We start from the raw sequence: 25,138 nt of genomic DNA, 5'->3' as shown, positions 1-25,138 counted from the left end.
AATGCATTACTGTTTCCTTTAGTGCACCAATGAGTTCAACAGCCCTAGTGGTTAACAAAACAGACTTTGGCATCTCAGGCAAAATACTAACGTCACTTAGCACCTTTTGGAAGAGAACAAAACAATTTGGGCCAACATGCCTTTCACTTCCATGGATCATTGAGGATGTTTCTCAGAACTTGCAAAATAGCAGGCAGTCTATTAATAACCTTGCAACATTAAATGTTTGCAAGTTAATAAAGCCCCCTTGCCACCATCTTGCAAGTTCCACTACACACCAAGGTTTTTCAGTGGCTGGTAAGATACAGACATGAAAATGTGTTTCCAACAAAGAAAATTTGCCAGCACAGCCATCTACTTTGACTGGGTTGAGATTGCTAAGCACATAAAATGCATGCTTGACTACTTATTTTATTCTTGCTTGAACACCTGAGTGAGCTCGCCTCAGCTGTCCCATTATACCCTTGACCTTCAAGATTTTTCTCCAAATCCAACTTCTCCAAACAGCTGATTATTATCTCAGTTAACCCAGCTGCAACCAGCTTTCTACCGCTTGAAATTTTAGAAAGCTTCCATAAATCAGATAATTTGTAATAGTATCTTAAGACATTTGACTTTTTTTTTTTTTTTGAACACTGTACACTTTTCCTGACCTTCACCACGATTTCCACCTTCACCATTTCTGCTAACCAAGCCAATATTTCATTTTAGTAACTTGCTAGTAAAAAAAAAGTCATTTGTTCGTGATCAGGTACACTGATTGTGTTGAATTGTATGTTTTTGAAAAATCAGTTCATAAGAGTAAGAGGTGCACTGCATGAGCTCCAGGATATATTTTACATTATTAGTCATTATTTATTCACATTTTTAATCACTATAAATGGAAACACTGCTACTTTAAAGGAGTAGTTCACTTTCAGAACAAAAATGTACAGATAATGTAACCACCCCCTTGTCATCTAAGATGTTCATGTCTTTCTTCATTCATAGAAAAAATATGTTTTTTTGAGGAAAACATTTCAGAATTTCTCTCCATATAATGGACTTTTATGGTGCCCCGGAGTTTAAACTTCCAAAATGCAGTTTAAACGCACTCTTTAGGCTCTAAATGATCCCAGCCGAGGAAGAAGGGTCTTATCTAGCAATCAGTTATTTTCTAAAAACGTTTACAATTAATATACTTTTTAATCTCTAAACAGAGTACACACAGAGCTAGACAAGATGAGCACTTGAGGTTAAAAAGTATATAAATTGTAATTTTTTTTTTTTTTTTTTAGAAAATAACCGACCATTTTGCTAGATAAGACCCTTCTTTCCTCGGCTGTGATCTTTTAGAGCCATTTGAAGCTGCATTTTGGAAGTTCAAACTATAAGACCATAGAAGTTCATTATATAGAGAGAAATCCTAAAGTGTTTTCCTCAAAAAACATAATTTCCTTACGACTAAAGAAAGATAGACATGAACATCTTGGATGACAAGGGGGTGAGTACATTATCTGTACATTTTTGTTTTGAAAATGAATTACTCCTTATAATAGGCCTTGTTCAGAAATCAGAAATGATATCAACAGAGAGTAAACTTAGTTCCACTACAGGTCTGTGCCTATTATATGAATATACTTAGTTTATATATAATTTTACATACCGTATTTGTTTTCTCTGCTTTCCAAGTTGTTATGTAATCTACAAAGTTTCAGGCATTTCCCTATTCAGGTATTTGCCTCAAATTATCACATCATAAAAAAAAAAAAAAAAAAAAAAAAAAATTAAACTGACAACATTTATCTCCAGATTCACTAAACAGCCTCAATGGTACATTCACAAATCAGACTATCCTTAGTTAGGTGACTCTGTTATCCAACCCACAATGATATCCAATCCACAAAGGAGCTGTGAGCTTTTTTTAATTTCAGCATGTTTCTTACATATTGTTTAAAATTTCTTATATTGTGTTCCACAAAAGAAGATATTCATACTGCACCGACAGATGCAGACCAACGGCCACAGTCACCTTTTTAGACATTCCAAGACATTCCAGATGCTGATTCGACATGTTCACTTAGTGAAAACAAGTGCCAATCAATGCCAAAAGATGCTGACAGGGGTAACACACTGATCCGACAAAACCTGACAAACGTGTCTGTTGCTGTCTGTCTGTGTCTGCCGGTACAGTGTGATGAGGCCTGTACAGATCTGGAACAGCATGAGGGTGCACTTTTAATTTTTAAAGGGACAAATCCCTTGTCATCAGTCAAACTTTTTTTTTCATTTTGTATTCAGTAGTTTTGTTGTGCATTTACTGTCTTACTTACCATAATACAGATTATATGCTAAGTAAAATATTGTTTGTGTGTTGCAGTATGAGCAAAGAGGAGTGGTCTGCAGGGATGCAGTGAATGACTGTGATGTGCCTGAAACGTGCACTGGCGATTCGAGTAAAGTAATGATACATTCATCATCATTTAAATCATTGTTATCAAAATAAAGATCATAAAACTGTAAGAAATTAACATATGCTTCTCATTCATTTCTCAAACAGTGTCCACATAATGTCCACAAACTGGATGGTTACATGTGCAATGCTGGACTGGTAAAATAAAATAACTGCTTACATATTCCTTCGAACAGTAGTATGTGTGTATGTGGTAAACTGATGTACTCTATTCTGGTTCTTTCAGGGCCGCTGCTATGGGGGCCGCTGTAAGACCAGGGATGCCCAGTGTCTGGCACTCTGGGGCCACAGTGAGTAGTGTCTCTGATATTGTACACTATATATTGTTTATAATGAATATTATTGGATGTAGACATTGTGACTGATAGCATTTACACTGATAATTGTTTTAGTCAGTATAAATCTATGCTATTTGGTTTTAAAAAATTTTTAAATGGTTAAATTTTATGTGATTTCTATATATCAGGCTTCAAAACAACAGTCAATTTTTGCTCTTCTAACAGTAGTTCTGTCGCATAACTTTTATTCCTGCACCAGTCTGGTGTCCTTCAGCACAACCAGAGTGTTAGTGAGAGATTATTAATAATGACACATGTAATATGCCTGCAGCAGATGATTGTCTTTAGGTTACATGCTCCTACTCAGATATTGGTCTGCATCATATGATGGCTGTGATTATTATTATTTATGATTTTTAAATTAGTGTAATGAATCATTTAAAAATGTCTGCTAATAACTCATAATATAGGAAACCTAACCTAGATTAATTAATGCTGTAAAAGTATTGTTTAATGTTAGTCCCTCGATATTAATTAGTATCTAAGGTCATTCTAAAAGAAACATGTTTTTAAAACATTAATGTAAATAATCATAAGCATGACACATACTCTGTAGAACTACAATAGTAGTTACACCCAGTATTCAAACCCCTGGTTTCACAGACAAGGCTGAAGGCTAATCCAAGACTAATACGTAAATCTGAGCTATTTGAACGGAAAGAAACTTGCACTAACTGATCTCAAAATATATTAGTGTTGTCTCAAGAGCACACAAGTAATGTTTTTCTAAGACACATTTATAAAAATTACTTAAATGTTTAATTGAACTATAGTAACATTACAGGTGCATCTCAATAAATTAGAATGTCATGGAAAAGTTGTGGTTAAGTGGTTAAGTCTTTGGTTCTTTTAATTGTGATGATTTGACTCACATTTAACAAAAACCCACCAATTAACTTAAAGGATAACTGTTGCCAAAATGCAACCTGGGCTGTTTTTTTTTACTGTAAACGAGACAAACTTATATCTAAAAGCATAATTACGACAAACGAGCCGTTTTTGAGATTGACCGTGATTTAATTTTGTGGTCAGTGGCCGGTGAATGGGAGTACTAGGGGCATTCATTCAAAAAATTATAATATGGTGACATGCCAGTCAGCTAACCAACTCAAAAGACCTGCAAAGGTTTCTTGAGCCTTCAAAATGGTCTCTCAGTTTGGTTCACTAGGCTACACAATCATGGGGAAGACTGCTGATCTGACAGTTGTCCAGAAGACAATAATTAATACCCTTCACAAGGAGGGTAAATCAGAAACATTCACTGCAAAAGAAGCTGGCTGTTCAACAGAGTGCTGTATCAAAGCATGTTAACAGAAAGTTGAGTGGAAGGAAAAAGGGTGGAAGAAAAAGATGCACAACCAACCGAGAGAACCACAGCCTCAAGAGGCTTGTCAAGCAAAATCGTTACAAGTTTTTTTGTGAACTTCAAATGGAATGGACTGAAGCTGGGGTTGAGGCATCAAGAGCCACCACACACAGACGGGTCAAGGAATTTGGCTACAGTTGTCGTATTCCTCTTGTTAAACCACTCCTGAACCACAGACAATGTCAGAGGTGTCTTACCTGGACTAAGGAGAAGAAGAAATTGACTGTTGCCCAGTGGTCCAAAGTCCTCTTTTCAGATGAGAGCAAGTTTTGTATTTCATTTGGAAACCAAGTACCTAGAGTCTGGAGGAAGGGCGGAGAAGCTCATAGCCCAAGTTGCTTGAAGTCCAGTGTTAAGTTTCCACAGTCTGTGATGATTTGGGGTGCAATGTCATCTGCTGGTGTTGGTCCACTGTGTTTTTTGAAAACTGCACCCGTTTACCAAGAAAGTTTAGAGCACTTCATGCTTCCTTCTGCTGACCAGCTTTTTAAAGATGCTGATTTTATTTTCCAGCAGGATTTGGCACCTGCCCACGCTGTCAAAAGCACCAAAAGTTGGTTAAATGACCATGGTGTTGGTGTGCTTGACTGGCCAGCAAACTTACCCAACCTGAACCCCATAGAGAATATATGGGTTATTGTCAAGAGGAAAAAGAGGAAGAAGAGGCCAAAAATGCAGATGAGCTGAAGGCCACTGTCAAAGAAACCTGGACTTCCATACCACCTCAGCAGTGCCACAGACTGATCACCTCCATGCCATGCCGAACTGAGGCAGTAATTAAAGCAAAAGGAGCCCCTACCAAGTATTGAGTACATATACAGTAAATGAACATACTTTCCAGAAGGCCAACAATTCACTAAAAATGTTTTTTTTTATTGGTCTTATGAAGTATTCTAATTTGTTGAGATAATTTGAATTGGTGGGTTTTTGTTAAATGTGAGCCAAATCAGCACAATTAAAAGAACCAAAGACTTAAACTACTTCAGTCTGTGTGCATTGAATTTAAAACACAAGTTTCACAATTTGAATTGACTTACTAAAATAAACAAACTTTTCCACAACATCCTAATTGAGATGCACCTGTACACTTCTAAGCTCATCACTAGAATTAAATATTCTGCACAATTGCAATTTCTAGTTAATTTTTGTAATGTTTGTTTTGGTAGCACTGGTTAATTTCTGACCCTGGATGAGACCATTTAAAGCTTCACTGTAAAATATGTTAGTACATTTTTAACAGAAAATTTTATAAAAATGCTACAGTAAAAACCTTTCCCAGGACACAACATGTTATGTTTTATATTTAAAAAAAATGTTTTTGGTAGTTCAACTTATGTATAAAATATATGGTTATTTGTAAAACATACAGGCACCAATATGCTATCCTGTAATCCCAGATACATTGCAACCACAGCTGGCAGTTCTACTGTATATTTACTGGAGTATTTTATAGTAAGATTTAATAAATTTAAATTATTTCAACAGTTCTTTTTAAGTAATTTATAGAAAAATTGAAAATTCACAAATTCTTTTTATAACACAAAAAGTGCTTCAACCACCTTCAGGGCAATCATTAGTGTATACATACAGTATAGTATCAATATAAGCGCATGTACATGTCTCTTGTTTAATTCTAATTAGTGCTGTCAAAATTTGCATGTTTCCTAGAGACATAAGTATTAATGGTATCAGTGATACTCACCTTTAGTCATAAAAATATTTAAGAAATATTAAAAATCTAATGTTATTATGTTGTTTCTACATGAATTTGAAGATTGAATGTGAAATTATTGCAATAATACATTTTTTTAAATTCTAATACTAAACTTGGACATACACAATACTTAGTTTACTTGACTGTGTGTACCATTAGATGCAGCAGACCGCATGTGTTATGAGAAGCTGAACATTGAGGGTACAGAGCGTGGCAACTGCGGTCAGGACAGCAGCTCACACAGCTGGATTCAGTGCAATAAACAGTGAGTATATAAACAACCAGAACACCATATTAACCTTCTCAGTGATATCTTTATTTCTCCCTATATTCTTTTTTTTTTGTCTGTTTTCAACTGTTATTGCTGTGTTCTTTCACAGGGATGTGTTGTGTGGATTTTTATTGTGCACAAATATCACAGCGAAGCCACGGTATGGAGACTTAAATGGAGAAATCACAAGTCTCACCATCTATCATCAGAACAAGTACCTGGATTGTCGGTAAATGCAAACATTGTATTCTTTTGTATAATTTATTTATTTAAAGCATGTTTAGATATTTTTTTACTGACAAACAAGATGCTGGTTAAGATGAATTTAGGACATTGGCTGCTGCATTTGGTCTCTGCTTTTTCAGAATCTTGAATGTTTTTAGGACATAGTCAAATTAAAAATAGTTTTTTAGTCTAAGTTTTAAATAACCACAAGCTAGGTTTTAAATAACCACATCTCATGGGAAAATGTAACTAATTTGCATGAAACCATAGAATTTACTGCTCTATGGGGCGTAAGCAGAAAAACAGTGGTAGACAGTAACAAAGTAGTTTTACTTCGTAACTGTACTTAATTGCATTTTTCAAGTATCTGTACTTTACTGGAGTAGTTTTATTTTGAGTAACTTTTACTTCACTACATTCCAAAGAATAAGATCATACTTTTTACTTCACTACATTTCATTAAACATATCGCTACTCCTTATAATATATCACATGCTCCGAGACACATACACGGTGTATGGTTCATGAACAAACTGATTATTTTTAATGAACCTGTTAAATCGGTTCGCAAATCACACCAAACAATTCATTCAAGAATTGGACTGATCCGTTTGCAGCTGTTCTCGAGTCGACAACTCACTGATTCAAATGATCTGTTAAGAGCGAGTCTCCAGTTAACTGAATTCACAAGTAAGAACTGGGATATCTTGTGAGCGTGCATGCAACTGATGCTGGGAAAATTAACCTTGATAGCACAAGTACATCTCGGAGACGTCTGCATTTACATCTGCAAGACATCTGCAAGACATAGTTTGCTCATCTGCAATACGTTTTTTGGACGTCTTAAAGATGTTTATGAATTAGAATGTATGTAAAACTGATATCTTACAGATGTCTGCCAGATGTTTGTATACAGCAGATGCTTTCCAGATCAAGAGATCTTTAACAGACATCTTGCAGACATACATGTGCTATCTGGGAAGTCACTAATGTCAAATTTTAGGATTAATTATTGTAACTGTCAGTTGTTTGTGAATTCAATCTGGTGTAAAGGGTGATCTATTTAAGCACACTGAAATGCTTGAATGCAGACACATCAACATCAGTGTCTATGTTTTAGGTGAAAAAATTAAACATTAAATAACACAGATTAAATGTTCATATTTCCTGCTTTGCTAACATTAGCAGTTTTATTAAAATGCTACCCATTTAGCCCTATGTGACGTCTGTTATTATATCGTTTATCAACGGTATCATTTTTGGATTGTTCAGATCAATTAGCCCAGTAGACAGATATGAATGTTTTTTCATAATCATACTGAAAATTACTAAATATTGTTAGCTGATGCTAACTGTCTAGCTAACAAGCTTGCTGGTGCAAAATTGAGTTTTTTATATATATATAAAGTCCACATATGTGACCCTGGACCACAAAACCAGTCATAAGGTTAAATTTGACAAAACTGAGATTTATACATCATATGAAAGCTCAATAAATAAGCTTTCTATTGATGTATGGTTTGTTAGGATAGGACAATTTTTGACTGAGATACATCTATTTGAAATCAGAAATCTGAGGATGCAAAAAAAATCAAAAAGACTGAGAAAATCACCTTTAAAGTTGTCTAAATTAGGTTCTTAGCAATGCATATTACAAATCAAAAATTACATTTTGATATGTTTACAGTAGGAATTTTACAAAAAATCTTCATGGAACATGATCTTTACTTAATTTCTTAATGATTTTTGGCATAAAAGAAAAATCAAAAATTTTGACCCATGCAATGTATTTTTGGCTATTGCTACAAATATACCCCAGCGACTTAAGACTGGTTTTGTGGTCCAGGGTCACATATTTGTATTCAACCACCTAGACAGATTACATCTGTGGGAACAAAAAAGGATGTGATGTTCAGAACATGGTGTTAGGGGTGCGTGCAGGACGAGACGATATTCACAAATAACAATATATTTAATATAAATCTCCAAGAGGAACAAGGCAGGAACAGGCAGGAACACAGAGAGCTTTCACACACATCGAGTAACATTAAGGACTGACAGAGAACTAAGGAAACAAACAGACTTATAAAGACAGACTAATAATTACAGACAGGTGACGGTGATTACACAAACGAGGACTAAACCAAATGATCACAAAATGACAGGGGGGGAAGACAAATGGGAAAAACCAATGACAAAACAGACAGAACTGTGACATTACGCCCCCCTCCGAATAGGCGCGTCCTCGCGCCGTAGAAAAAAAGAAAAAAAATGAGAGGGGCGGAAAACCAGAAACAGAGTCCATGAGGGAAGGGGCTTCGGCGGAGGACGCAACCGAAGGAGGGGGACCAAAACAAAAGTCCAAGTGGATGACAGGACAGTCCAAGGGGGCGACGACGGAGGGAGGAGCCAGGGAGGAAACAGGAGGGACCCGGGGCAGGAGGAAATCCACAGGACCCAGACCACAGCCATGATGACGGCCCACGGTGGAGCCGACGGAGGGAGGAGCCATGGTGGAGGGAGGACCGCCGACTCCATGGGGCCGACCGACAGAGGCGGAGCAGATGGAGGAGGAGCCTGAGGCGGAGACGGAGAGCCGAAAATCCAGGGTGACGCCGAGGATCCGGAGGGCCAAGGTGGAACGTAAGGCTCTGGCGGCCGAGGCGGAGTTCCGGAGGTCCGCGGCGGAGCCGGAGCAACAGAGGATGGAGGCTGTGCCTGAAGGAGGGAGGAGTCCGCAGGAGCCAGTGGGACGGCGCGACGAGGCACAGCCGGAGGAGCAGAGTCCTGAGGTGACGGAGGGACGACAACTGACCAGGGCGGAGCCGGAGAGACGATGGAGCCCGGTGGAGCTGGTGGACCGACGGGCGACGGTGGAGAGGAGGGTGTCGAGAGCTGTGGTGGAACCGCAGGGTCGGAGGGCCGAGGCGGAGTCCTGGACTCAAAGAGGCTGGAGGCGGAGCTGAGGGATCCTCCAGCCATGACACCGATGGAAGCTGGCAGCCCCGCGGCGAGCCCACTGCACTGATGGTGGGCTGAGGGTGAGCTGAGGGGCTGTCAGGGGACAGCGGCGGCCAGACAGGCATGGATGTGGATGACAGAGCCTGGGTGGGTGGGAATTCCAGGCAGACAGGAAAGTCAGGACAGAAGGATACTTCCGAAAAGAAGTCAATAAGATCATAACTTATGGATACTTCAGAGAAAAAGTCAATTAAATCCCCAGAATGTGGTCCAAGCTCACCCTCAGTGGTGGTGCAGTGGGCAGGGCTCTCTATCGCCCTCTCTTGCTCCACGTCATACTCCACCGTCGCAGATGTTGTAGTCGGCTCTCGCACCTGGTCCGATGGGTCAGGCTCTGTCTCTGTCGCTCTCGGCTCTGGCTCTCCATCGTCGATGGGCTCGGGCTGCAAATCCGCTTGTCGGGGTGATGTTTGGCTGGGTTCTGGGTCTGGTGTGGGGCTGGTGTCATCTTCCGCGTCCAACGAAGATCTGCGGACACCAGCACCCACACGATGTAATCAGCGATGCTCTCTCGAGGACCTTCCCCGGACAGCTGCTCCTTGATGGTGTGATTCAGTCCATTTCGGTAGAATGTGCACAAGCAGCTGTCCGGGTAGTGCGTGTAAGGCACGAGGTGGACAAAGTCTTTAGTGTGGTCCTCGAGAGAGCGATCCCACTGCTCCAGGAGAATGATTCGGACAGCGGGATCCATGATGAAAAACAAAAATAAACACTGAGAAAAACTGACAATAAAGCAGGGGAAACACGCTGGGAAACTGTTTTGGTCAGTCCTTCTGTTAGGGGTGCGTGCAGAACGAAACGAGACGATAGACGATATTCACAAATAACAATATATTTAATATAAATCTCCAAGAGGAACAAGGCAGGAACAGGCAGGAACACAGGGAGCTTTCACACACATCGAGTAACATTAAGGACTGACAGAGAACTAAGGAAACAAACAGACTTATAAAGACAGACTAATAATTACAGACAGGTGACGGTGATTACACAAACGAGGACTAAACCAAATGATCACAAAATGACAGGGGGAAGACAAATGGGAAAAACCAATGACAAAACAGACAGAACTGTGACACATGGTAACTACAGTAATTATCAAAGTGGAAAGTGATGCCCTCTGGGGGAATTTGGTCAGGAGTGTTTTTACACCACAGACACAGAAAAAATAATTATGAAAATTTAATTATATTTTCCTTAATGTTCTTCCTAACTTCAGTCCTTATTCTCATTTATATAACTGTGATGTTCTGCAAAACAAGCTTTAAGGTATTTTGAGCAGTAGGATTATACAAAAAATATGCTAATATAACATTAAATTACGTCGCCTGTATAAAGTTGCTAAATAAATCTATCAGTACTTTTTTACTTAAGTACATAAAAAAAATGACTTTACAAATTACAAGTACTTTTCCCTCAAGTAAAATTGAAAAAGGAGTACTTTTACTTTTACTGGAGTAATGTTTTATTATGCGTATATGTACTTTTACTCAAGTACTTGCCACCACTGCAGAAAACATACAGATGAGATTGTACAAATCTATACAAAAATAATTACAAATTGCCTCAATTGTGTGTTAGAAAATAAACATGCTTTGCAGTGTGTTTTGTGTGTAACACTGAGCTGTTATTTGTGTATATTCAGTGGGGGTCATGCAGTGTTGGAAGATGGCACTGATCTTGGGTACGTAGAGGACGGCACGCCATGTGGTCCTAATATGATGTGCCTTGACCATCGCTGTCTGGCAGTCACCACATTTAACCTGTCATCCTGTCCCGGGTCGTCCTCTTCTCACGAGTGCTCTGATCATGGGGTGAGCTAGTTTGATATACTGTAATGTGTGAGCCAAGATTTTCTCTTTTTTTTCCATCTTTAGGCTTATCTGGACATTCTCTATCTCTCTGTGTCTTAGACGTGCAGTAATGAGGTGAAGTGTATCTGCGATGCAGACTACACTGGGAAGGACTGCAGTGTGTATGACCCCATTCCAGACCCCCAGCCTCCAGACGGTCCCGAAAAGTACAAAGGTTCAGTCACATTCAGTCAAATGGGTGTTTAGTTGGGTGGGCTTTAGTTGGTCCAGCTTGTGTTTTGAATGGAATACTAGCATGTTCAGTGGCAATGTTAAGGGCCTCATGTGTCTATTTAACACAAACTGAATATACTGTGCTCTAAAAGGGGGTACATTTGAATTAAAATAACATACATATGGTACATAACATACATACTAATTGTGTACATATTATACTCTATTATAATTCCCTAATATAAAGTCTAATTAGTTAACATTATTTAATGCACCGACTAACATAAACCTTTAATTAATCTTTTTAATGTTAGTGAATTAATTTTAACAGATTTTTGACAACTTTGGATCTAAAAAATGTAGATGTTACAATTAAGATTATGGCGTCTGGCGTCTTATCGGTCAGTTTGCAACATATTTGGAAGATTTTATTTTGGTGTGTCCCATGCAGAAAGCTTTTATTTGTTTATGTGGATGCCATGAAAAAACTTGATATAATGTAGTATCTTCAAAATGTTTTGTGACCACTAACTTATAAGCATATGCAAAACCATCAGTCATTTGTAAGATTCGGAAGGTTAGAAGCTCAAATAATTATACAGACTATCCAGATGTGGAGTTCTGTTTTACAAAGTGAATGCATATAATGAGAGACATCAGTTGCCTTTGAGGTACCAGGTTTGTAAGTTTCAAAACAAATGTTACCACAAGATGTCACTGCATCCTTCTCCAGAGAGCATGAGCCCTCCACTGTTTGTGGAATAAAGGTATTAAAGGTCCCATATTGTCAAAATCGAAATTTCCTGGCTTTTTTCATGATAACTGAGGTCTAGGGGCTATGTAACTACCATATGAGTTTCAAAGCAGTCAATCCACAGTAAACTGCACACAGCCTGCTTAAAGTAGCTGTTCATTTTCACGAGCCGCTGTGACTTCCGTACAGATGTGACGTCCGATCTACTCAGTCACCGCCTTCAGTCACCACCCTCTTTCACACAGCCATTCCGGTAAATACACGGATAATGTGTCCCATGATTTGTTCCCGAGTTGTTTGATTTGGTTCATTCACAGTTGTTTTCACATAAAGACATGTGACGTTTGGATGTGAGATGTAATGCGACGCGTACGTTTCACTAAACTGAAACTAACCTGAACAAACTGTGCTTCAGCGCTGATAGTGAGGAGCTGGCTCTGCCTGATCGCCACTTCATTCCACTTTGCACGTATTTTTTCGTTGTGAAGAGTCGCATGATAACGTGCATCATCACTACAACACTGCCTTTATGGTTCTGGCTTTTGTTCACACAGCGCTCGTTCCCGTAATTTTCCAGAATCAACGCGCATTGTGAAAGGGGCTTTACTAAAGCAACAGTTATGTAGCTTACTGCATTCGGTGTTTGAAAAAGAAAAAACATTAATGATCATTCTGAAATATCCTGTTGAGTATCAGCAGGCTAGGCTCTCTCTCTGTATGGCTCTGGGCTCGGCTAAAGCATACATGACGTAGTTAACTGTGGTTGGCCTGGCTGTGCGTCACTCAGAAAACAACAGGCCAATCAGAAGAGAGGCTCATGAATATTAATTAGATGGGCCAAAATCTACCTGTTTTTGACAGAGCTCCTAAAAAAGGAGCTGTAAAAATATATTGAGATGGATTTTGACACTTATACCGCAAATATATATTCTTAAGGACATCAACAACTAAAATAAACCTCCAGAAATGTGTACAATATGGGACCTTTAATAAGCAATTAATAAAGAAAACAAAAAAGTAAGGACTAGACTAAAACCTATTATTAAAAATGAAAGCACATGACAAAATAAAAGTCATAATTAAAAATATGTAAGAAGAATATAACTGAAACACAGTGACAAATGCATTTTTTTATCTCTGTCTGTCCACAGGTCCAAGTGGTACAAACATCATCATTGGCTCCATAGCAGGAGCGATACTGCTGGCAGCTATAGTACTGGGTGGAACAGGCTGGGGCTTCAAGTAAGACATCCACAATTATTGCAAGAAAAAAGCTGTTCAAGTAGCACTTTTCTGTTATTTCACTCGTAAAAGTACACTTTCTGCTTTTTCAGTAGACTTGGTTCTGGAAGTATTTTTCACATTTTTTTCTACAAGCGTTTTTATAATTGGTAGTGTGGGGGATTTTTCTTTGTTTTTCATAGGGGTTTCCTATGTATGTTTGTTCTTTCTGAACAGGGAGTATCACATTTTAACATCTGCAACTCAGTTAAAGTATTTCCTCCACCCTAAACTGTTTAGTGTCAAGTGTTGACAAAAAGCTGTTTTCTGATAACTCTGATTAAATAAATGGTCAAGTACAGAAAGTAAAGAAGTAAAAATTCCAAAAACAAAGCAGTGTTTATACAGGTGCATCTTAATAAATTAGAATGTCGTGGAAAAGTTAATTTATTTCAGTAATTCAACTCAAATTGTGAAACTCGTGTATTAAATAAATTCAATGCACACAGACTGAAGTAGTTAAAATTGTTAATTGTGCTGATTTGGCTCACATTTAACAAAAACCCACCAATTCTCAACAAATTAGAATACTTCATAAGACCAATAAAAAAAACATTTTTAGTGAATTGTTGGCCTTCTGGAAAGTATGTTCATTTACTGTATATGTACTCAATACTTGGCAGGGGCTCCTTTTGCTTTTATTACTGCCTTAATTCGGCGTGGCCCAGGTTTTTTTGACAGTGGCCTTCAGCTCATCTGCATTTTTTGGTCTCTTGTTTCTCATTTTCCTCTTGACAATACCCCATAGATTCTCTGTGGGTTCAGGTCTGGTGAGTTTTCTGGCCAGTCAAGCACACCATGGTCATTTAACCAACTTTTGGTCCTTTTGGTCAGTGTGGGCATGTGCCAAATCCTGCTGGAAAATAAAATCAGCATCTTTAAAAAGCTGGTCAGCAGAAGGAAGCATGAAGTGCTCTAAAATTTCTTGGTAAACGTGTGCAGTGACTTTGGTTTTCAAAAAACACAGTGGACCAACACAAGCAGATGACATTACACCCCAAATCATCACAAGACTGTGGAAACTTAACACTGGACTTCAATCAACTTGGGCTATGAGCTCCTCCACCCTTCCTCCAGACTTGGTATTCAAATGAAATACAAAGGACTTTGGACCACTGGGCAACAGTCCATTTCTTCTTCTCCTTAGCCCAGGTAAGACGCCTCTGACGTTGTCTGTGGTTCAGGAGTGGATTAACAAGAGGAATACGACAACTGTAGCCAAATTCCTTGTTTGTGTGTGTTGGCTCTTGATGCCTTGACCCCAGCTTCAGTCTATTCCTTGTGAAGTTCACCCAAATTCTCGAATCGATTTTGCTTGACAAGCCTCTCAAGGCTGCAGTTGTCTCGGTTAGTTGTGCATCTTTTTCTTCCACACTTTTTCCTTCCACTCAACTTTCTGTTAACATGCTTTGATACAGCACTCTGTGAACAGCCAGTTTCTTTGGCAATGAATGTTTGTGGCTTACCCTCCTTGTGAAGGATGTCAATGATTGTCTTCTGGACAACTGTCAGATCAGCAGTCTTCCCCATGATTGTGAAGCCTAGTGAACCAAACTAAGAGACCATTTTGAAGGCTCAGGAAACCTTTGCGGGTATTTTGAGTTAATTGGCTGATTGGCATGTCACCATATTCTAATTTGTTGAGATAGTGAATTGGTGGGTTTTTGTTGAATGTGAGCCAAATCATCACAATTAAAAGAACCAAAGACTTAAACTAATTCAGTCTGTGTGCGTTGAATTTATTTAATACATGAGTACACAATTTGAGTTGAATTACTGAAATAAATTAACTTTTCCATGACATTCTAATTTACTGAGATGCACCTGTATGTGTCACTCTCAGGATTGTGGCAAGTGTAACCTATAAACCATTCTAAATTAATGTTTGTGGGTCCAATAGAGGTATAAGTTTGGTTAGCATATTTGCATATATATAAAAAAATAAAAATAAAACATGGTTAGTTTTACATTAGTTAAAGGTTTTTTTTTTTCAGACAGTTTGTTTCAATGAACCAGTTCACTAATATGTAATGATATAATCCTAATGGATGAAAGTCTGTAGTAGACAAACAAATTTAAATAGTGTAAGCACATATATTTGATTTATTAATTAAAATATTAATATTTTATTAATTTCAAACTTAATATGAATATGAAATACTGCTAGATGATAAATCACCTGGGACCAATTATTATTGCTTTATTAGCATATGGCTTTAAAGAAAGGGAAAGTATTTTTATATGATTGCATTGCCTTGTTATTTATAGGCTTATTTATAGTAAATAATGTATTGATTATGTTTTTATGGGAAATGCAGCAGCGTTTCTAATGTGACATTTTATTTTGTATAATTTAATCTCATTTATTCTCTCTCTGTTTTGTTTCTTAAAAACAGAAATATCAGAAGAGGAAGGTATGACCCTGCTCAACAAGACATGTGATGTCTTACACCCATGTCCACCTACAGTAGCACACATTGCACCAGCTGTTTTCAAGTCTTTGCCTGAAAACTAGGCCCATTTAGTTTCTTTAAGTTTTATTTATTTAAATGTTTGCAATATCGTAATTACAGATTCATTTCATCATTTCATTAAATATCAATTAATACACATCACATTTGTTCCCAAACTCCATTACATGGTTATAATGCACAACTCATTGGATTACCAATACAATAACTTTGGCATGACTGAGGTATGGACATATATTATTTTACAAAGACAAGATTGTTAATTGGTATTTATTATAATGCTTTGATGCACTAATTGAACATTATTTTATATAAAATATCTTGTTGTTTTAAATTTTTTATTTTATTGCACACATTGTTGAGGCTAATACAGCCTCCTCCACAAATGCACCTTGGTATATATGAGCAAAAAATTTTCTCATTTATCCTTTGATCTTTTAAAATATTCACAAAAATCTAACATTTATTTTAATAAAAATAATTAAAAGGGGAAAAACAATCTTATGATGAAACATTTATAAAAAAGTATTTATGTTTCACGATCAAAAGAGCCATTCTTTCATTTTGCAGCCACGCTTTGTCATGATAATCTTGTCATGCGTATTAAGGTTGATGAATATCAAGTGAGAGATAAAAGACTATTTGTCCATACAGAATCTCTTCACATCTTAAATATTCAAAGGGTCATGCTTGTGGACTCTTATCTTTAGTCCTTCCCACAGGTTTATAAGTGGTTTAAGATAGCGAACTGCTGTGTCCATAGCAAAACCTTCATTGCTCTGGATCATTGTCCACTTACAGTATCTCACAAAAGTGAGTACACCCCTCACATTTCAGCAACCATTTTAGTATATCTTTTCAAGGAACAATACTATAGAAATGAAACTGGGATATATTTTAGAGTAGTCAATGTGCAGCTTTTATAGCAGTATAGATTTACTGTCCTCTGAAAATAACTCGATATACAGCCATTATTGTCAAAAAAGCTGGCAACAAAAGTGAGCACACCATAAGTGATAACAATTCTCTCATACTGACCACTGGATGTTCAACATGGCATCTCATGGCAAAGAACTCTCTGAAGATTTGAGAATTAGAATTGTTGCTCTCCACAAAGATGGCCAAGGCTATTAGAGGTTCAGTAACACCCTGAAACCGAGTTACACTACAGTAGTCAGGGTCATACAGTGGTTTTCCAAGATAGGTTCCATTGGGAACAGGCCTTGCAAGGGTCGATTAACGAAGTTGAGCACTTATTCTGTGCGTCAGGTGCAGAACCTGGCTTCAAAAAGCAGATGCATGAGTGCTGCCAGCATTGCTTTAAAGGTTGCAGAAGTAGAAGGTCAGCTTGTCAGTGCTCAGACCATACACCACACACTGCAACAAGTCGGTTTGCATAGGCGTTGTACCAGAAAAAAGCCTCATCTGAAGCTGGCTCACAAGAAAGCCCGCAAACAGTTTGCTGAAGACAACATGTCCAAGAGCATGAATTACTGAAACCATGTCCTGTGGTCTGATGAGACTATAAGGCTCAGATGGTGTCCAGCGTGTGTGGCGATGCCCTGGTGAGGAGTACCAAGAAAATTGTGTCTTGCCTACAGTCAAGCATGGTGGTGGTAGCATCATGGTCTGGGGCTGCATGAGTGCTGCTGGTACTGGGGAGCTGCATGGATTCCATTATGTACTGTACATTCTGAAGCGGAATATGATGCCTTCCCTCCAAAAACTAGGCCGAACGGCAGTTTTCCAACATGATAACGATCCCAAACACACCACCAAGATGACAACTGCCTTGCTGAGGAAGCTGAAGGTGAAGGTGATGGGGTGGCGAAGTATGTCTCCAGACCTGAACCCTATTAAGCACCTGTGGGGAATCCTCAAGCGTAAAGTGGAGAAGCACCATGTGTCTAAAGTCCAGCAGCTCTGTGAGGAGTGGAAGAGGATCCCAGCAACAACCTGTGCAGCTCTGGTCAATTCCATGCCCAGGATGATTAAGGCGGTGCCAGATAACAATGGTGCTAAGACAATATATTGACACTTTGGACAAGCTCACTTAGGGTGTACTCACTTTTGTTGCCAGGTTTTTTGACAATAATGGCTGCGTATGTTTAGTAATTTTCAGAGGACAGTAAATCTATGCTGCTATACAAGCTGCACATTGACTCCAGTTTCATTTCTATAGTATTGTCCCTTGAGAAGATACACTAAAATGCTTGTTGAAATGTGAGAGGTGTACTCACTTTTGTGACATACTGTAAATGGGCATTTGAACCACTGAACTATTTTCTTTTCAGCAATTTTCTGATTTGTGCAGCAGGAAGTCGCTTGCAACTAAAACTTTATTTTCTAAAATTTGAAAAACATTCAATATGAATATATATACTTCAGTTAGATTTTTACTCATAAGGAGTTCTTGAGGTATCAATAATTGTGGCACACATTATAAAAACAAAAAAGTTTAGAAGTGTTTCATAAATATTTATTTTTTAATGTAATTAACAAATGAAAAGCTAGATGTTTACGAATTGACACACTAAGAGAACAAAAAGTCAATAATAATAATAAGTATAATAATAATGATCATTTCATATGAGCCTGTTTTGCTCATATTTACCAATATGAGTGCAGTGTCTACATAAATGTGTTGACTGTGCTATGCAATAACCTCAAATCTATTTTAGTCATTTTACAATCAATTTGATAACATACCAGGCCCTCATTCTCATATCGATTCCTCTGACTTGACAGTTGCTCTTCATGAGCGCTTATTTCATGTTTGCTAAATATATACATATATACTCTTTGAAAAAATAATTTAATTATTTGAAAGAATTAAAATAAATACATTTATTTATTTATCAATGTGGCAAGTCATTTCTGTTGTGAGATACATTATAATGTACTTACAATTTAAAAAAAATGATAGCCAATTTATACCAGTTTATTAAGAAATATTGCATGTTTCAACATTTTTTCTTTCTCTAATAAAAACTTTTAGTGGGAATATTGTTTAAATTTGTAATAATTTGTCTCCTCGGCTTATATCCTGTTAGAAGTATTCTGAAATACTTCTACAAAACAAAATACTAAATTCCTCAATTAACAGTTACAATATTGGCTCTTTTTACAGAAATTATTTAAAATACAACACAAGTATATTCAGTTTTCATTCTTACTGCAAAATACAAATGACCCTTGCCATTGCTTCAGGGACTTCTTGATTTGAAGTTACTCATATGGCCTTTGTTTCATATGCGAATAAAGAATACAAACAATATACAGTGAGTGGTATCATTTAACATTGTTTCTCTTCCTTTATTTTCCCTTCTTTCTATATCTATTCTTCAGATCTGGAGGGGGATAAAGCATGCCATCTGCTCTCCCGTGCTTTTGCACTGTGTTCTTTAAACGTTGAGGGAAACAGAAGAAACTACAGATGTCTTCCACTCTCTCACCAAACTCCAGTGTCACTCTGTCCTGTCTTTCTGACTTCTTGTTACTGCCTGTCACCTGTTGCCTAGAAACACTCCAGTACATCCCATGGTAATGTTTTTAAACTGATTTCAGTTTTACTGATGTTGTTTGTAATGGGTTTTGGGCCTTTAAACCCAGCACAGAAACTGGACAAGTCACAATTTACTCACCCTCGTGTCATATCGAAACTGTATGACTTTTTTCATGGAGCACAAAAGAGATGTTAGCAGGAAGTTCACACTGTTGTGTTCCAAAAAAGGACCAAAAAAGCACCATGAAGATCAATCTTGACACTTCACTTCAGGTAGATAAATCAAGTCAGGATTTTCTGTTCAGCTTTCTTAAATATAGTTTAATTATTACAAAAATGTAATTCACTAATAGTGGTCCTAATCAGAGAGCTATCACATTTATTGAAACAGTCACTATGCATGACCATCTTAAACTTTTTTTTTAATCATTGATTCTAAAGTATAATAATTTTAGCACTGAGAACCCTAGACTTTTCAAGAACCCTCCATTCCATGCGGATAGACATAGTCTTGTCTTCCCCAAACATTTTGGAGGAAATATTAATGGATGTCCCAGTGGAAATCCCAAAACAATGTATTCTCTTGCAATGGAATGTCTGCTAGCATTCCACGTTTACCCTCATGCTAGTCTGATATCTATAATCTTGCTGCTTTTACTATCATCTATAATAGTTAAAATCATGCATAACCATATGAATGTACTTTTACATAACAAAAAATAAGACATTGCTTGTATGCGTTTAATGTAGTTATACTTTTCATAAGCACATTGCTGAGTGAGGCAAGGCAAAGTAATTTTAGTAAAATATGTATTATATATCATTTGTAAATCTTAAGAATAAGTGGAACACCGTTTGAATGCTGAGGTGAGGATAAATATGTATGTATATAATGTATATGACAGCACTATATTGCCCTTTGACTGTAGAAATTAATAACACAGTCAGATATAAGCACAAATACATTTTTGGGGTTAGAATTAAAATAACGTTGTACCGACACTGATATATACAGTCAACAGTAATGGGTAAAACCACAAACTAAGCCACAAAAGTCATATTTCCAGTCATTTTTATGTTACTATAATCTTTTCCACTATAGGTGCACTAAATTATAATTTTTTCTTTATGATCTCCTGGCTAATGTCAAAGTACTATTGGACTTTATACTGACACGTATCAATGTGGATGAAGGGTTTATCATTTCAAATGATGCAATTGCACTTTAAATTTACTTTAATTTACTTTAATTTCATTTACTGGTAACACTAAGGTGTCTATAATGAACAAACAATGAGCAATACAGTTGTTCATTGTTTGTTTAGTTTGCAGTGCTTTAAAGGGTAGGTTCACCCAAAAATGAAAATTAGCCCATTATTTTTTCACCCTCAAGGCATCCTAGGTGTATATAACTCTGAATGCATTCGACTGAAAGAGCCATATACTCCTAGAATGCCCTGAGGGTGAGTAAATAATAGGCTTATTTTCATTTTTGGGTGAATTAACACTAACTAATGTTAACAAACACAACTTTTGATTTTAATAATGCATTAGTAAATGCTGAAATTACCATTAACTAAGATTAATAAATGCTGTAGAAGTATTGTTCATTCTTAGTTCATGTTAACTAAAATAGTTGACTAATGTTAACTAATAAACTTTATTGTAAAGTGTTACTGATATTTTTATTGATAAATTTTGATCGTTTTGTTTTTCTATTTTATGGGCATACAGTATTTCTAAATTAGATTTCAATTCAGAAATGAGCAAGATTTTCCAGGGAAGAAAAACCGTTTGAATTTACTGGGTCATTTCTGATATTCTGTACTTTTGAACATCATAAAATTAGCGAATGAAACCGTTTTTTTAAAAATCATAAGGATATGTAAAATGATTGAAAAAATTCATTTGGTCAAGTTCAGGCAAATGTATTGTTTACTTTTTATTTTCACAATCCAGGCATTCTACTAACTATAAACAATTTTGCATTTACAGTGGTGGCCAAAAGTATTAGAACACTAGTATTTTCACCAGCTAAAAAATGGTTTAAGCCAGTTATTTCTATCTTTTGCTGTAGTGTGTCAGTAGGAAATATCACTTTACATTTTGAAACGTTCAATTTGCAATTCATTGTAATAATCCAGTGAGATTTTTGTTTGCACAAGGAGTCTGACAACAGCCAGTGCTCCACACAGAAATCTGATCTCATCGTCATCCAGTCTGTCTGGAATGAACTGAAGAAACGGAACAAACTGAGACAGACTTAATTCAGAAGAACTGTGGCAATGTCTCTATGATGCTTCAAGAAACCTACCTGCAAAGCTACAGTACTGTTAAAAGTTGTTATAAATGTTGTAAAATGAGGATGCTGTCGAAACAATGGCATAAATAGATTTTCTTCATCAATTACATTCTATTAACTAAATTAAATCAACATTATGTGACCATCCTTTGCTTTTAAAGTAGCTTTTGCCTTTTTGCACTTTAGGTGCGCATAGTTTTTCAGGTAGCTTGTCTCTTGAAGCATCTTGGAGACATTGCCACAGATCTTCTGGATTTAGTCTGTCTCAGTTTGTTCTTTTTTCATGTCATTCTAGACAGACTGGATGATATTGAGATCAGATCTCTGTGTGGAGCACTGATTATTGTCAGACTCCTTGTGCAAACAAAAATCTCGCTGGATTATAGCAAATAATGTCAAAATGAATGTTTGAAATGTAAACTGATATTTCCTACTGACACACTTAAGCATATTAGTTACCATTTTTTAGGTGAAAATACTAGTGTTCTAATAATTTTGGTCATCACTGTATGTCAACTAACTCTCATTAGTGTATTAACAGAACCTTAGGTTAGGGTAAGGGTTAAGATTATTAGAATAAGTTAACATGTATTTAAGTTACTTATAGTCAACATATAGTATCATAAAGTGTTACTAATAAATTGAAGCAATTATGAAAAAAGTCAAAAGTCTGCCCTGTTAGGAACAACTGAATAACAGTTTAAAAGACTTATGATTTTAATGTATAGACATTGTGTATATCTTAAAAAAATCCATGTCCCTTTGTTTCATGTAAAAGCGTATCTGGCAGTTCATTATTACAATGTATATTGTTCAACAATTTAAGACATTAAGCTTTACCAGGGACACAAAAGGCACCGGATACCAGGAATGACCCTATGCATAAATCATAATCACAGGAAACAACATTTTGGCTTCATGCTGCTTACTTATTCTCGCGCACAGCCAGCAGGAAATAAGACTGAATGTGTTGACATCAGTGAAGTTTAAGGCGCTGGAACAGCTTTTCATTTATACAGTCAGAATGTTTTTTTTTTTTTGTTTTTTTTTTTTATGTTTTTCAGATGCAATTTTCAAATTAAAATTGTACAGATGGACATTTTTAACTAACCCTTTAACTAACAAAATCCAGTTCTTAAATTACATTATCCTTCAGGAATCGTGGGAAAATGTTAAGTATTAGCAATGAATTTAAAGAATTTTCTGATGTTCTAAATGATTCACTCAATTTAATTCAATATATGCATCATATGTATAAATAAATTAAAAAAACTGACACCCTCATGTAAACTAACCTGCAGTCGCTCCTGGCTAACTTTAGCTCTTTATTTCCAAGCATAATGAAGAGCTGTTCATGCTCTTGTATAAATATTCAAATTATACTTAATAAGGTACTTAATAAGAAACTAGCCAGAGCCTATTTATAGAAGTCTAATACCTTTTTATAGAATTACTTCCTTTAAACATTTTCAAGCTTTTCAACTTGAATAAAGGTACTATAGAAAAGGAATGAGCCAGTAATCACTTACTGGCTTGTTTCTCTTTTATATTACCTTTATTAATATTATTACTAATAAAGTGAGTAGTACACAGTGGATACTTAGTTTAACAGCAATCTGATGAGGTCGGAAAAATCTTCTGAGATTTTAAATATCTATATGATCAGCAGGAATGTGTGTGCTTTTCCATACAAACTGAACACCTGGCCACATGTTTGCAAATCATCATAATCATTTTAATGATCATGCAACCTTTGCTTTTAGTAGAATCATATAATGATAAATTAGCAATATTTGTTGCTTCAGTTCAGAATGATGTTTTCTCATATTTTCTTGTGCCTTCAAAATTACCTTAATTTCAGCAGAGTTACATTCACCAATGATCAGCCTGTTCCAAAAGTTACGTTAGTGGTAAATGTATTCATGCGGGATGTTAAGAATTACATTTACGTTTAGACCAAAAATTGGGTCTAAACATACAGTATTCGCAAATTTAAGGTTAGAGACTTATACTCAAATATATCAAATATATTACACACACACACACTGCCCAAAGTATATATACATAGTATACGGTATATATATACATTTACAGTCATGTTTTCTCTCATAATGTAAATATAATGGATCCTTTAAAAACATGATCACTCATCTACACCAAATATAAAGCATGTGCAAGATTCCAAAGAATGACACACATTCTCACTGGGTGATTTTTTTTTTCTATATTGTTGCAATGTGAACGGGACATGTTCTGTACTTTTGATCTAGTGCAGTCCAACTTACAAAATTTTGAGCCCCGGTTTCAGCCAGTTGATATTTTGGTTTGCATGGGCCACTGAAATTCTTCTGTTAACAAACCATCAATTTGATAGATGCTGAGAGGAATTATTAAGGACAATCTATTAACGTAGCCGATACGGTATTGCCTTCAGTCACATTCCAACATTTCATTCCAATCACTGTGTATTTCATTCACTGAGTTTCAGTGTTTTAGCAATTTTAAACTATAGATTTTTAAAGAGTTATTACGGAAATATTATACTGCGTAGTAATTTTCAGTCTGTTTGACGGGTAGGTTAAACGATATCTGAGTAATCAGGTTCAGCTAAAGCTCACTGCAAATAAGAATTTTCCTCAATGATGCAACACTATCTCATTTCTGGTGGTTTGTAATTAATCTCATTAACATCAATTAGCACTGTGGTAGGAAAAAAAACATCCCAGAAAAAGGTAACAGCAGTTATCTAATTTCCATGACTTGCTTGATGATTTGTTATATTGTAATGAACATGCTGCCAGCAAATCAAAGCTTGTTTTGAAAAATGTTTCTATCGCTAATGTTTCAATAGGGAATTTCTCAGAATGTATCAGGTGTAATTCATGATGAAATTCATGCCAACAGCAACAGAGCAGAACAATGTTTCTTTTATGTATATTATTATTGTCTGTATGCAAAAAACTAATGTACTAGACACAACTTTTGTCATGATTTGTCAAATTTCACGAATACAAGTATCTACTGTGTATCAATATGTAGTTATAAAACTTCAAGAGTATTCAAGAGTAGCAATGTTTTATTGTATATTTGTGTATAACAACTGCCATAAAAACATAAGGATTCCTGGAGAAATGTCTTCCGGGGGTGTGAGACTGTGTGTAAATATTGTAATAGCTCATCTGAAGCTTAAACAAACTGAATGAAGGAGAGGTAGACACATCATTGATTTTGTCCTCTCAATTGCCATGTAAAAATAGATTCTACTCTAGCATGCGTGTGAGTGAAATGTTGTTCCTGTTCTCAGAGACAAGATGCAATGTAATTCTTTTTTTAATCTTGAAAAGAAAAAAAGAACACACTGGGAATGTTGACAAGACACTTGCAAGTTATTAAGCTTAAATAAAGACTTGA

The 25,138-nt window shown here is 36.5% G+C and overlaps 1 protein-coding gene across 1 annotated transcript in view; it reads left to right on the top strand.

The window, feature by feature from the left end:
* Positions 1-15,891, top strand: part of adam11 (ADAM metallopeptidase domain 11) — a 56,456-nt gene extending 40,565 nt beyond the window's left edge. The window contains exons 18-26 of the mRNA XM_073827858.1: positions 2,360-2,440; positions 2,540-2,590; positions 2,679-2,742; positions 6,030-6,135; positions 6,251-6,370; positions 11,033-11,201; positions 11,301-11,415; positions 13,320-13,410; positions 15,846-15,891. Of these exons, the coding sequence (XP_073683959.1) occupies positions 2,360-2,440; positions 2,540-2,590; positions 2,679-2,742; positions 6,030-6,135; positions 6,251-6,370; positions 11,033-11,201; positions 11,301-11,415; positions 13,320-13,410; positions 15,846-15,891 (843 nt within the window). The remainder of the gene's footprint in view (positions 1-2,359; positions 2,441-2,539; positions 2,591-2,678; positions 2,743-6,029; positions 6,136-6,250; positions 6,371-11,032; positions 11,202-11,300; positions 11,416-13,319; positions 13,411-15,845) is intronic.
* The last annotated feature ends 9,247 nt before the right edge of the window (positions 15,892-25,138 follow it).

This window comes from Garra rufa, chromosome 22 (genome assembly GCF_049309525.1).
Source record: "Garra rufa chromosome 22, GarRuf1.0, whole genome shotgun sequence".
Taxonomy (NCBI): domain Eukaryota; kingdom Metazoa; phylum Chordata; class Actinopteri; order Cypriniformes; family Cyprinidae; genus Garra; species Garra rufa.
The sequence above is the reverse complement of the archived record's forward strand: the minus strand, read 5'-3'. Positions and strand labels throughout refer to the sequence as shown.